Source organism: Alligator mississippiensis, chromosome 3 (genome assembly GCF_030867095.1).
Source record: "Alligator mississippiensis isolate rAllMis1 chromosome 3, rAllMis1, whole genome shotgun sequence".
In the NCBI taxonomy this organism is placed as follows: Eukaryota; Metazoa; Chordata; order Crocodylia; family Alligatoridae; genus Alligator; species Alligator mississippiensis.
In genome coordinates, this window is record NC_081826.1 from 77,922,397 (window position 1) to 77,937,792 (window position 15,396).

Sequence of the window (15,396 nt, forward strand, 5' to 3'; positions counted from 1 at the left end):
TATCAGTCCTTTAAAAAAATGTGCCACTGATGGAGAACAGGAGAGATGAAAACATTACCATTGCCTGAGACCCCTGCTATTGGCAGGGAATTGATGAAGCGTAATAGGCCTTGATGATCACAGCAGGTAAACTATGGACTATATTTTAGAGAAAAGCTGAGACCTGGAAGCATGACAGTTTATCATTACCACTGACTTGATTACGAGCAGTAAGTGCTGTGAGTGTATTGAAGGCAAGGCAAGGCAAGCCTCAGGGTCTAAGAACGAAGGGCATGAACACAAAGACTATAAAATTTCTCCCAAGAACTAGATCAAAGCATAGTGTCTATGTAAAAAATCCACTCATTCTCATATTTTGTTTCAGTTCAATGAATATTAAGAAATGTATTAAAGTTGTTGATGAACAAACGTTATATTAATACTCTTAAACTGTGCAATAGTTGGTTAGTTTAGTGCCCAAACTAATATGCATTAAAAGAGGGAGAGCAAGGATATTTGGAAAAATCAGATATCATGCAAATGAAAAAGCTAAATAACCCTGCTTATGATTACTTAACAGATAACCAAATCACATAAAATATTTTGGTATTCAGGTGAATGTTCAGTAGTACAACATCTGGCAGTAATTTCATCATCTCATTCATATTCACATAAGCGATCCTTCTCCCTCAGATTCAGACCATAAACCTGAGTCTTTCAGAAATCATTTGTGAAGGTTTGGAAGCAAGCATAACTTGGAGATTTCTGCAGAAGAAAGTGGAATGATCAAAACACTTTAACTGATATGAGGCCACTGATTTCTTTTATGACCATGTACAGTAAGTTCTTAGGTAACAGAATCCTACTAAAAAATCAAGGTCCTGCATAGTTAAGTTATGGCTTCATGCCACCATTGTGATCCTCTGAAATAGTGGTCACTTTTAGCCCAAGCATAATGTTGAACAATCTTACCCACCAATTGACACATCCCTTACATAGTTTTATACCAGCCCAAAGTTTTCCCCATGTAAGGGGCTCTTTCACTTGGAAAGTTTCCTGTTCCCAAAGAGAACATGGTCAAGGTTCTGCCCTAGGAACTCTACAAACAGATGGGTTAGGTACACTAAATTCTCAGTCCACCCTTCTTCTTTTACCATGGTACTCATCTGGATGTAAACTTTAAAGTATGTAATAAACAGCACTGGTTTCAAGACAATGTGACATGTGTGCCTGGAAAAGCTGTGTATGAATGAACACTTGTGTCAGCAAGGTAAGTAAGGAATCCTTTAGTATAGTTGTTACAAAAAATCCAGGGCCAAACTAAAACCCAAGAACTGATCACCCCGACAGGCTAGGGATTTTCAAAATCTAAAACTACATCTAAAATTCACAAAATTGCCCCTATCCTTATACTAGGCCAAGCCAAGACCTTGAATCCAAAACAATGCTCATACTTTGAAATTTGAATCTCTATAGCTTGGGCTTAGAAAAATGTAGAACAAAAAAGGAAAAATCTCATCCTTACTCCATAGATGTTTCATATAAGTCTGCCTTTTATATGCTTTAAAAAAAATAAGGAACATATAATGAACCCACTATAACATACACTCCAGCCAAAATTGCTGGCTCCCAAAAGCAGCTTCATAAGGTATGCAGTACAGAAACACCCAGGAGACTATGTAAGAACTTTGACAAGCCTAATATTAAGCTAGAACAAAACAGAACTACTGGCACCAGATTCACTCAGCTCTTAAGTAAACTTGTCCCATTAAAAAGCAGCCTCTAAGACATTTTCTCTCTGAAGTGTATAGTAGCTTATAAAAAACAGGAAGAGCTGCCAAGTTGTAGATGTGTTCAAGTACTCTTTACCCTCATTAAAGAGCATTCCCTGGCAGCTAGCAACTTTGAGTATTCCAGTGAACTAGATTTTATAAGGAGGGGTGTTTATAGTGGTGTGCAGTGTAGCTGGAAGTCATAGTGCACTGTAACAAACATGCATTAGATACAGCTGTATTTGGAACCTTATTATCCTAGGCACAAAGTGTAACAGAGAGTATGATCAATACGGTTCAGAAATGTATATACTTAGAAAACAAATGGAGTCTCTCCACCACGTAGAAAGTCAGCAAATGACTTAAGGCTCAAATCCTCAAAAGAATTTGAAATGCCTTACTCCTGATTTTACAGTTAGAAACATGTGTTCATTGAATGTATTTGCACATGCAGAAAAATCTGCTGTGCAATTTTCCCGGTGATTTCCATGGGAGTTTGGCACCTAAATACCTCTGAGGATGTGAGTTAGTCCTTTTTGTTCCTGTACTGATCCATGGACCTAGCCTCAAGCCAACATATCTTCTATATGAAGACTAGCTCTAGGCTCGGCAGAGGAATGATCAAGATGATCCAATAAAGTAGGTCTTTTTTTATGTCTAGCATCTATTACTGGGTGGGTAAAGAAATCCATAGATTCAAGAGACCTATGCTTCTTAAACTATAGGCTCTGGCCTAAAATTTTAGTGTAACCTGCCTTGCAAGGGAGTGTGGGTGTGTGGCGGTGGTGACTCAGTTTCCCATAAATACCTCAATTTAATAAGAGGCTACAAACAAAACAGGCTGGATTTATTTATACATATAGGGTGCTTGTATACATAACAGGGGTTTAGTCCTCAGGGTTTTATTCTATGCCCCCTAGACTGAAAAGAATAAAACCCCTGTATAGAATAAAACCCTGAGGACTAAACTGTTTCAAATGTTTCCATCACGTTATAGCAAGGGGCCCGACCCTTTCTGCCTTCCCCACAGAGCCGGAGCCTGCCCACAGCTGGGGTGTGAGTCGCTGGTGGGCTGAGCAGCCCTTGAGTGGCTGGAGTGTATGTTATGGTGGGCTCATTATATGTTGAGCTGCAGGGGGACCCAGTCCTTCCCTCCACATTGGTGATAGCCTCCGGGGGGAAACCTGGGTGGGCTGCCAGCAGGCCAGGTGCTGCTCCAGCTCAGAAGCAGCATCCAGCTCAATACAACTCTACCCCAACCCTGAGCTGAGGCAGCACCCGGCGCACTAGCAGCCCACCCGGGAGGATGCCTAGGACTCCCCAGGAATAGGCTGGCTTGCCCCTGGAGCAGTGCAGGGAGGCAGAAAGAAGACAGCTGGGTTTGCTGGTGGCTGGAGAAGGCGGTAGGGGTGATGCATGGGATGTGGGGCCACACAGGCAGGCTGCTAGCTAGACAGGTGCTGCCTCAGCTTGGAGGCACCTAATCCAACACTTTCCTGAGCCCGCCCAGGCTTCCAGCACCCCGTGCACTGTCCCTGATGCCTTCTCTGGCTGCCAGCCCACCCAGCTTGCCCCTGGAGCAGTGCAAGAAAACAGCAGGAGGGCAGCTGAGCATTCTAGCAGCCAGAGAAGGTGGTGGAGATGGTGCACAGGGTCCTGGAAGCCCAGGTGGGCTTGGGAAAGTATTGGATTGGGTGCCTCCGAGCTATGGTAGCACCCAGCCAGTTAGCAACCTGCCTGGACTTGCAGTGCCCTGTGCACTATCCCTGCCGTCTTCTCCTGCCACCAGCAAACCCAGCCGCTCTCCTGCTGCCTTCCCACACTGCCCTAGGGCCAAGCCAGGCCATACCCACGCAGCCCCAAGTGTCCTGCCAGGTGCAGGAGTCTGCTAAAGGCAGAAGCAGCAGGGGACCCGATCCTCCTCCACCACTCCCCACCCCGGCATAGCTTGCCCTCCGCTCCCACATCTGGGTAGTGAGCTGACACCTGCATTATTGCAATTTGCAACACTGCACACTAAACTACATCAGGATGCAATGCAAACTCATTTTAAACCCCCAAAACTCTTGCACATGTACAGTGTGATGCTGTTAAGCCACACAAAGTGACATTTTCATCGCACATACATGGTAATGGTATCACATGAACAAGCACCCATAGGCACTAGAATTGCAATCTGTAATATAACCCATGAAACCCAGTTTGGAAGCCTGAAAACAAAATGACCCCTTTCAACAGTACGACTTAAAATTCCAACTCCAACAGTCTCACAAGGACCCTTTGGGGTGAGTCTCTACCTTGTGCACAGCCCCAGCTTCCCCAGATGAAACAAGGACTGTCACTACTCCACAATTACAATGACACCAATATCTTCTGTGGTCTTTTAAGCGCATCTCACTCAGGCCCTACTTTGTCACAGCAGTCAGATTCTCTGTCTGCTACAATCTTCTAAATGAGGAAGTCGATACTTCTCCCAGCTACGCTCAGAACAGGCTCTTCCACAATCTCCCTGGGGCCTCTTTCAATGGTGCATGGAGCATATTAGGGAGCAGGGCCTCTCCCCTGCTCCTTCCATGCGGCTCTGGACAACATGCTTCCTGCCTTGCAGCTCCTCATTCCCACTTGCCTTCCTGCTAGTCCTCAAAGCTCTCTAGGGGCTATAGTTCAATCCAGCTATCTGGGTTGGTCTGGGTCTGGTTTTCTTGGGCTTGGAGTGGCCCTACCCCTCTCTGCTTAACCCCTCACAACCCTGGGGCAGGGAGTCACATTAGCCCTAGAGTGACCACCTTTTCAAAATGGAAAGGTGAGATACACTTCTGCCTTCCTGCCACGCCCCCCACCCCACTCCCCTGGCAGCATGGCCGGAGCAGAGCCCATGAGAGACAGGGAAGGATGTGGGCTGCCCACTGCGGGCTCAGGACTCCCCGCCTTGCTGTCCTCCCCCTGGGAGCCCTGCACCACCAATCACAAGGCCCTTCCTGCCTTGGGGGTGCTGCCATGCATTCCCACCCCAGCTGTGGACCCCATTCACCCACTCAGCTGGGCAGGACCCCAGCCCCAGCTACCAACTCTGCCCCACTGCCTCCCTCACTGTGGAGGCCTCAACCTACGCTCCCCACCTCCACCACAGACTTACCTTCAGGGAACTACTCTCCACACACCTGGCTGTATCCCCAGCCACATGCACACACGTGCACATGGTACCCCCCCTGCATCCTGCTCCCCCCATCCCCAAGCAGCACCTTGCAAGCTGGAACTCTGCCAGCCTTCAAGGGAAAACCTGCCATTTCCCGCATTTTTGTGGTGAACAGAAAAAATAGATCCCTGCACATGGTACAAGGAATGCAGGACAAATGCTATTCTGGAGTCATTCAGCCAGGACCAAGACTTGATGTTACCATTTCGGGACTGTCCTGCCCAATTAGGAATGGGTGCTCACCCAAATTAGGCCTCTTACTTACAGTCCTTTCCATTACTGTATAGTCATCATATTCCAAAACCTTTCCAGTTTCATTCAGTACAGAAGCCAAATGGAATTGATTATGCTTTTGAGTAAGAAATTACAGATGTCTTCACTGTGTGAGTTATTTGTGCATGCACACACAGCTAGATAATTTATCAGCTACTTTCAAACAAAGTCATTACTAGTTATTGAATTGTCACATCTTTCCTACTGCAATGATTTGGGAAATGTGTCAGCTTTTAACTTCTGGTTGATCTTATGAAATTTCTCAGCATTAAATGACTCAGAGAATGTGGAGTCTGCCACTGCTATCATAGGCACCAGGGCTGCATCATACACTTTCTGGGATTAGGGGCAATGGAAAGCCATTAAACCTCAGTGGATCCCAGTCAAATGGGAACACTGTGAGGTAAAAGGATGATCACACCCCCAACAAAACCATTTATCTCTGATAGGGACTGGAATTTAGAAAACATCCATATAAACAAGAACAAAGAAATAAGATATTAACAGAGGGCTTTAAAAACCACAGTCTGCAAGTCTGGAACCTTTGGAAGGATTCACTGAGACAAATGACGGTTGGTCTGAACAGAGAGGGATGCTTTCAAGACCAGAGGTACCTTGGCTTGACTTCAGACCAGCCAAAGGAGGAAGAAACTTGTGCCCATGGAGCATGCCAAAGAGGCCAAGGAAAAAGTCAGTGCCACAGCCTACTCAGACCAACAGACACTTAAGAGCATTTAGGCCAACACAGAGCACTCAACACAGTAGCCTGGTGAATGTCCGGTTTGGGGATCTTTACCAGGACTATGACGCATCTGTCTTATTTAAAAGACCATTAATGTGTCAAGGGACTCAGCCATGTCAGAAAGCTCTTTGAAAAATTGGTCCTGGAAGGAGAGGGAAGGGAAAAGAGTGGGAGTGGAATGACTGAAATGATATATTTTTCTGTGCCTTCATATATATGGGATCTTGCTCTGAACTCGGGAAACTAGCTGTAATTCTTTCCATGGCTATGTCATCTGACTGGAATACTAAGGGAGACTTTGTGGCCTCTTCCCCCTCTATTTTATCTGCCATGTTACATACAGAGGACATCCATAATTTCACAGATTGTTTTTATTTCCTCCTACCACATTGCTGGCTCCTTTTCCCTTGTGTCATACACAGTTAGTTTATGCCCAACCTCCCCCTCCCCCCTGCTAAGACAGATTTCAAGTATTACTAACGTTGGAGCAAAGTGACAAAGTATGGACAGCAAAACCATTGATATTTCTGATTCTTTCAATGATTCATTTGAAGATATAAGTCTATCCAATGGAACACAACAGGGAGAGAAATCAGTGAGGTAGCAGTAGGCATCTACAAACAGCTCTTGGTTCTGGAGAAACATTATTCAAATAGAACTGGTAAACAGAAAGAACTTGTCTGGGTCAACAAAGATTGCTCTCAAGTTTCCTTAAGATCACTGTACTTCACTCCTTGTCAGTGAATATTACACAGAGAAAGAAGTAGGATAATCAGTTTAGTTACAATTAAGAAAAATAATGAATACTGGCTAAGAAATAGTCAGATGTTCCTCTTTACTCTCACTCATTATATGAACATGGGAACATTCTAATGAAAATGGGACATATGAATAATGAGACAGTTGTCAGTTCTCATTACCCATACATACACACAGCTATATTAGTTAAGATAAAAATATAAGGGATATAAAACCTCTTATTCTCAACTTTCAACTTCTGAGCTGTAATTGCCTGAATTCTGAAAGAAACTTCTGCCTATGAACCAGTTTTTAATATAACCACCTCTTATAAGGATAAAGATTTGGTACAGAGCAGTCAGAGACAGATTAATGAACTCAACTAACAGCCATTCAGATCTGGTATGGCAATTCCTCTGTCCCAAGGCATTAGTCATTTAGCTAAAAAAAGGAACAATTATGAAGAACCTCTCAGAAATCTCAGAGAAAACCTCCATTACAATCTGGAGAATTAAACCAATTGCACTTCTATTTTAAGCACTGTCGTAGACATTGCTTGGACACTAATCATGGACATAACTAATTTCCAAACACAGTAATTTAGATTTGTGGCATAAGCAATTTTCTTCTGCATTTGTACAACATCTAACATAGTAGGGTCTTAATCCATCTAGAAAGACTTCACAGGTATACAAATAATATATAGGACTTGTTCACTGTATGTGTGCAACATAAAACCTCGTCTTTGCTCCTTTATTCAACACCTCAAAGCATCAGATCCTGAGCCACACCTGTATGTGAGAACACAATTTGGCCCATAAACTTTTAAAACCAACAAAATAAGATCTCACCATTTTTTCCTCTGGCCAGCAAAAGGTTCCGAGTCTAAATAGGGAATGCATTTCAGCTTCAGTAAGGAACTGTACAAGGGCAGGTTAAACCAGTCACCGATCATCTTGGCCACCATGACAGCCACCATCACGAGCAACAGGGACTGCACATCATTTGTGATCTCGATCTAAAAAGAAAAATGAAGAACTTTCATTATTTTGTATATTTGAAGACCATTGAGGCAGCAAACACTGTAATAAGGACAAGCATTCAATGAAAACTGAAAGACAACAAGCTCTTTTTGTATAAGGGAAATATACTGGGGTTAAAATGAGAGGGAGCACGGAGATGGCACAGTTGCCTTTCTTTGGTTAGGGAAGGGAGTTCCCTCTCCTGTTCCAGGACTTGGGTAAACCACCTAACCCATTGCTCATGCTTTCTCATGAGCTAGCACACTTACAGCACACCCTCCTACTTCCATCTGCTCTATCCACTGTACTTATGTTAAAACTTACATTCAAATAAGGTGGTCTATGACAATTTGTCTCTTTGGATGGGTGTGAAGAAATGAGAAAGGAGATTTTTAATGCCTCAGCACCATGGCAAATATTAAATAATACAAATAAATCAAAATATTTTCTATTGGTCTTTCTTGCTGAGCTAATGAGAAAAAGCATTTCTCTATAATGTTCCCTACTTCTTCCTGAAAAAGCAAATTACTTAGGTAGCTGCTTTGGGCGACTGTCATTCTGGAAGACATTGGAGAAGAGAATGAAAGAGAAAAAACTGGCCAAGGAAGAACGCTAAAGTCGCAATACAGTTGTGGTGGACTTACCCATGCAGCCTGACCCACCTGGGCTCAGAGAATCTCCGTTGTGATTGGTGGAGCACATCCACCAATTGGGAAATTGCTGGGAGGGGCTTGCCCTGCCCCCTGCCTGTGGGGGGGAGGGACACGGAAAGGGTGGGCAAAGAGCCCCAGACCTGATTGAAGTCTGCACTTTGCAGATCCAGCAGTACTCTGGGGGCAGAGCCTCCGGAGCGAATAAAAGGAGCAGCGTGCCAAGCATGCGACAGATGTATCAGGGAACAAAGAAGAGAGCAGGGCAGGAGAAAAGCTGGGAAGAACTGCCCAGTGGGCAGAGCCGGAGCCCAGAAGAGACCTGAGGACCTAAATCCAAGGCTACAGCACCAGCCGGTGCACAACGTGGTGCACGGGGCTGAGGCCCTGGGAGCCATTCATGGCGGCTCAGGTCTGCAACCCCTGGCGAGAGGCCAGGAACTCAGTGCACAGGACAGTGCATGGAACCAGGATTCTGGGAGCTGCACATGGCAGCTTGGGTCCCCCTCCCTGGCAGTGGGCCAGGGCATGGTGTTGACAGCTCAGCACAGATGAATCTGTGAGGGATCGAGACCCTTGAGAGCTGGTCAAGGCTGCCACCACTGGCACAGAGCAGCCATTGGCTCATTGCAGATAATGCTACATGAAGGGTCCGGGAGTGGACCGAGTCCTAGTGCCGCATGAGGTGGCCCAGGCCTCCAAGCCCCAACAGAAGGCAGAGCCCTCGGTGCACGCAGTGGTGCATGGGGCCACCCGCAGGTGGCAGCCCCAAGGGAGCAAGGGCCTAGGAGGCCTTGCATGCAAGGCGCGCCTCGGTTGAGGAGACGAGGACAACCTATCCATGCCCCTGGAGTTGTGAGTTGCTGGGGAAAGGATTCCCATGGGGGAGGGGAGCTACCCCGACTGAGGCAGTTTATTCATGAGGAAGCTGGAGCTGGAAGGAGCTCCCAGGTCTGGGATTCCCTTAGGGAGACATCCTTTGGACCCGCTGTAGATCTTCTCTTCCCCTCCCCACCCCCCGCCTTGTAGGCTTGTGAGAGAGCACCTCATATTTTGTGACACTGCACCCTATATTTTGGGGACAGTTTACCTTTGTATATTAGTAGTTTAATAGAGTGTTGAGTATAAAAATCCTTAGTGGGACACTGCCAGGACCCCCTTCCCAGATGGTTATACATACTTATTTGTATTTACCTGTGCATATCTCTGTTTGACTGTTGTTTAGCTGTATTTATTTGTGCTTACCTGTACTTATCTGGTGTTTGTCTATTTTAGTTCAACTGGTTATCAATATATTGTTTGAGGCTACCTGAAGAGGTGTACCCTTTCAGCCTTTATCTGAAGGATATGGCTTTATATGATAATTGTAGATTTGTATATATATTTCATAGATTTCATAGACATTAGGGCTGGAAGGGACCTCGGAAGATCATCGAGTCCAGCCCCCCGCCCAAAGGGCAGGATGTCAGCTGGGGTCATAGGATCCCAGCAAGATAAGCATCCAGTTTCATCTTGAAGGTGTTCAATGAAGGCGCTTGAACAACCTCCGGCGGCAGACTGTTCCAGACCTTGGGGGCTCGGACAGTAAAGAAATTCTTCCTTATGTCCAGTCTGAAACGATCTTGTAGTAGTTTGTGACCATTCGTCCTCGTCATCCCTTGGGGCGCTCTGGTGAACAAACGTTCCCCCAGATACTGGTGATCACCCCTGATAAACTTGTAGGTGGCCATCAGATCACCCCTGAGCCTGCGCTTATCCAGGCTAAAGAGCCCCAGGGCTCTCAGCCTGTCATCGTAGGGTCTGCTTCCCTGACCCCTGATCATGCACGTGGCTCTTCTCTGGACTCTCTCAAGCTTCTCCACATCCTTTTTGAATTGTGGAGCCCAAAACTGGACGCAGTACTCCAGCTGCGGCCTCACTAAGGCCGAGTACAGGGGGAGAATGACGTCCCGGGATTTGCTAGAGAAGCATCTATGGATGCAAGCCAGCGTTTTGGTTGCTTTACTAGCCGCAGCATCGCATTGCAGGCTCATGTTCATCTTGTGGTCAATGATGACCCCCAAGTCTCTTTCTTCCATGGTGCTAACCAACACAGCACTGCCGAGCCTATAAGGATGCTGCGGGTTTTTCTTCCCAAGGTGGAGAACCTTGCATTTATCGGCGTTGAACACCATCAGATTCTCATCCGCCCACTTGCTGAACCTGTCCAGGTCAGCCTGGATTACCCGCCTGTCTTCTGGCGTGGATGCTTTGCCCCAAAGTTTGGTGTCATTGGCGAACTTGGCCAGTCCGCTTCTGACTCCAGTGTCCACATCGTTAATGAAGATGTTGAACAGTATGGGTCCAAGGACAGAGCCCTGGGGGACCCCACTGGTCACAGGACACCACGATGAGTGACTTCCATCAATTACTACCCTCTGGGTCCGACCCCAGAGCCAATTTTCCAGCCAGTGGATCGTGGGAGACCCAAGGCGACAATTGGCCAGTTTCTCCAAGAGACGATCATGGGACACCAGATCAAAGGCTTTTTTGAAGTCAAGATATATGACATCAATCTCATCTCCCTTGTCCAGGTGATAGGTCACCTGGTCGTAGAAGGAAATGAGATTGGTCAAGCAAGACCTACCCGCAACAAACCCGTGCTGGCTATCCCTTAAGATGTTGGCGTCGGCCAGTCCATTAAGGATGGCCTCCTTAATAAACTTTTCTAAGATCTTCCCCGGGATAGAAGTCAGGCTGATGGGCCTATAGTTAGCCGGATCCACTTTCCTCCCTTTCTTGAAGATAGGCACCACGTTGGCCTTCTTCCAGTCTTCGGGCACTACACCAGAACGCCAAGAGTTTTCAAAGATCCGCGCTAGAGGCTGGGCTATGATGCTCGCCAGCTCCTTGAGTACCCTGGGGTGAAGATTGTCAGGGCCGGCTGACTTGAAGGTATCCAGCTTCTCAAGATGTTCCTTCACAAAGTCAGCATTAATGGAGGGCAGGGGATCACCCTCACCCGGACTTCCCGGCCCTATAGCAGGCACGGGCGTCCCATGGGGCTGATGAAAGACCGACGCAAAGTACCTATTTAATAGGTTGGCTTTTTCCTGGGCGTCAGTTGTCAGTTGCCCCATCTGGTTCAGCAGGGGTCCAACGTTGCCCCTGCTTTTCCTCCGGCTCCCCACATATCTGAAAAAGGACTTTTTATTGTCCTTGATGCTCAAAGCTAGCTGGAGTTCAGTTGCAGCCTTGGCTTTCCTGGTCTGCTCCCTACAGGACCGGACCAGTGCAGAATAATCCTCCTTGGAGGTGACTCCCATCCTCCATCCTTTGTAGGCCTTTCTTTTTAGCCTCAGGAGGTCTGCTAGGTCCCTGGAGAGCCAGGGGGGCTGCTGTGCCCTCTTGCTGCCTTTCCTCCGAGATGGAATAGACTTAGTTTGTGCATTGAGGATCGCTCCCTTGAGGAGCAACCACTCTTCTTGAACTCCCCTCTCCCTGCGGTCACAGTCCCTTAGGGCCTCACTGACAAGCCTCCTGAGCTTGTCAAAGTCGGCTTTCCTGAAGTCAAGGACTTGCGTGTTGCTGACCGACTTGCCAGCTTTTCGGCGGATGGTGAAGGTGATCAGCTCGTGGTCGCTGTCACCCAGCTTCCCATCGATCACTAGGTCGCCGACTAGGTCCTCCCCAGTAGCCAGCACCAGGTCGAGCAGCGCTTTGCCTCTCGTTGGCCCATAGACTTCTTGAGTCAGGTAGAGGTCATCCACGCACGAGAGGAAGCTCTGCAACCGCTCAGATTTTGCTGAGCGATCCTCCCACGAGATGTCCGGGTAATTGAAGTCACCCATGACAACCATGGTCCTGGAGCAAGCTGCCTCAGCCAGTTCCTGGGCAAACTCCTGGTCTAGCTCAGGACTTTGGGTGGGAGGTCTGTAATAGACTCCCACCATTGTGTCCCCTGTGCCATGTTCCCCACGGATTTTAACCCAGAGGGTCTCCAGCCGTCCACCCTGGTCGCCAATATCGGCTTGCAGGGACGCGTAGCTTTCCTTAACATAGAGAGCTACACCCCCGCCCCTTTTCTCTACACGATCCCTCCTGTACAGGGTATAGCCATCTATCCCCGTGGTCCAGTCATGGGTGGAGTCCCACCAGGTCTCTGTGATCCCTATGACATCGTAATTGTTTGCACTGAGCAGGAGGATGAGCTCCTCCTGCTTATTCCCCAAGCTCCTGGCATTTGTGTACAGGCAGGCAAGCGCCCCCTGGGGGGCTCCTTCCTTGCCCACAGATTTTACCAGGGCTGGGGCTGGGGCGGGCTCCCTTGAGTGCCATGATCCGCTGGCTTTGCAAGATTTGCTCAGCGGGCCAGCAGTGGCGGTCATGCCACCATCCCCCAGCGGGCTTAGTTTAAAGCCCGGTGGAGCAGGTCAGCCATGAAATATGTTTATTTATATCCATTTGCTTTACATTTTATATATAATAATACATTTGTATATAGTTGTTATCCCTTGTTCTGCCCTGACTCTATAGGGAATAGAGGGAACTGGCCGGTATTTTGCAAATCCCTCTCACACCACCCCTGCCTAGCTACCTATCACTTCTATTTGGAGAGTGGAGCACATACTTGGGTGCACCTGGGTTGCACAGTTTTTGCTAATATGGTAAACATGAGTGAGGATCCCCAGGACAAGGCATTCTTCTCTAGCCACCTTCTATAGTAGAAGTTCTCTATACCACTACCTCCTCCACATCTAGGGTAACGATACATCCTGAGCAAACCTGGACAGTCCTGGCTTCCATATTCCGGTCCCAGCTGATTGGTCAAAAGTCCCAGAGTGGAGTCCGATGGAGGATGAGGAGGGGTATGGTACATCAGACAGGTGGGTGGGTAGGTACCACTGCTGCTGGGTGTCAGGAAGGCAGGCAGACTGGGACAAGGTAGCCCAATCCTGCCTGCCTGCCTGGCACACCATGACATTCTGCATCCCCACTAGACTTTTGACCAACCAGCAAGAACTGGACTATGGAAGCCAGGGCTGTCCCAGTTTGCCCAGGACACATGGTCACCCTACCCATCTCTCCAGAATTTCAGAGCTCTTACTTGTAACATCAGTTATAGAGGCACAGTCTATGTATGTAGAATGGGTCAACAGAAAATTATCCAAAAACTTAATACTCCTTAATACTTAAAACTCCTCTCTCCCTTTCTTGCTACACAAGCATACGCTTGTTTTTCATCATGGCTAATACAAAACTATTCTGAAATGACAGCCATCACTCAAGTGTAATGTAATTAAAAGTAAAAAGTGACATAGATTAAATGAATGCAGTTTAATGACTGGCTCACACCTGAGCCAGCAACAAATATTTTCATTGGCTAAGACAATTGTCCAACATGGAAAGATCTCTTGTTGAGACGTTTGCTTCTTAAGCTTCTTTTTAACAGTGACTTATATTTAATGCCTTCATGTATTCCAACTTCCCTCTCTTTAGAATGCAATTGCATCCTAAAAAGAAACGTGCGCGTGTGCATGCACGCGCATGCCCCTCCTCTAGCAGGTATTCTGGGAACTAACACTCAAACCCTGTCATTGTTCTGAAAGAGAAACACTCAAGTCTTCATAGAAAGTGAATTATAGCCATAGGCGCCAACTTTTATTTTTGCCAGGAGGGGGCCTAAGATAATGGACATGTGGAAAGTTTTACACACTTCAGGTGACAGCCCTCTTCCTAAGGGAGGCAGGGCCCTCGGGCCCCCATGTACTTGGCACCTCTGATTATAGCATAATCACATTTGTCCAGCTGTAACAAACTAGAGAAATCCTCACAAAGGCAATGGTCAAAGAAAGTCAGTAAACACATTTCTGCCTGAAATGCTATAGCATATTTGTCCGATACTTACACTCTCACCCCAATTCTACCCTCATTTTTATATCCCAAATTATAATGTCAGGTCTGATTTAAAGATCATAAACAAGGGTCTCATGTGAAATGTATGACCCCATGGGTCCTGTAATTGTCCTTTCTGCTTGGACATAGTTAATGATGTCTAACAACTCTGCAACATTCTTTGAATGTCTCTATAAACCTAGAATCCAACTGCTTTATTTTGAAAACACCAGTAAAATGTCAGTTAAAAGAAATACAGCAACTGTGGGATTTTTAAAATTGCTCCATTATACCTGCCATAGCTCACTCATTTAGAAGGAGACTCCTTTATTGTGGATTCATTTTGACACTATTTATTTTAAAAGCATGGAAAAAAAAACTTTTACTGAATGTAATAGGCATAAGAACCAACAGTATTCTAGAGCAGGGGTTTCCAAACTGTGGTACATGTACCCCTAGGGATACACAAGACATCTCTGGGGGATACATGGGAGAAATTGTGTAATGGCAGATTTAATTTTGATTATAATAATAATAATAACTGGTATTTAAGGAGTTAAAATATAAAATGTGTGCTGTAGGGGTACACAGGCAGCTGGTAAATCTAGAAGGAAGAATGCAATAAGAAAAAGTTTGGGAACTACTGTTCTATAGGAAATTCTCTAAAAAGCAAGATTGGATGATATGCTATTCTTCCCATAGAATTAAGGCAAGGCATAGAATTTGAAAGAATGAAATCCCTGCTACAGCAGTATGCGTTGGTTTAAAAAGTCTACAGAAAAAAAATTATAGTTTCACTATTTGATTCTAAAGGACCTTCCCCTAAGGACTAATAAATAATTTTATTTAGGCTCTAGATCCTATTCCACCTATCAGATGTCTAAGTGGTACTTAGATGGTTGTGAGCTATCCTATTACATTCTACTCCGTGTTATGCTGATAATGCATTTTCATTTGAGCCTTAAAACTAAGTCACAAAAAGTAGTAAAGAGGAAGATTCACTCTCCATTCATATTAATGTTTTTCCAGTGATTTCAAAAGGGTGCAATAGGATTGCATATAAATATTTAAGTATCATTTAGATAGGTGGAATAGCCTCTGGCCCCAAGAAATTCAGTGAAACAATTAAAATCTCATTCAAAATATGCTG

The 15,396-nt window shown here is 46.0% G+C and overlaps 1 protein-coding gene across 3 annotated transcripts in view; it reads right to left on the minus strand.

Annotated features, from left to right (window-relative positions):
- Positions 1-15,396, minus strand: part of LOC102570620 (H(+)/Cl(-) exchange transporter 6) — a 133,564-nt gene that overhangs the window by 56,153 nt on the left and 62,015 nt on the right. For all 3 annotated transcript variants that reach the window (XM_059724106.1, XM_059724107.1, XM_019498718.2), the window contains exon 11: positions 7,552-7,718. In XM_059724106.1, coding sequence (XP_059580089.1) covers positions 7,552-7,718 — 167 coding nt within the window. The remainder of the gene's footprint in view (positions 1-7,551; positions 7,719-15,396) is intronic.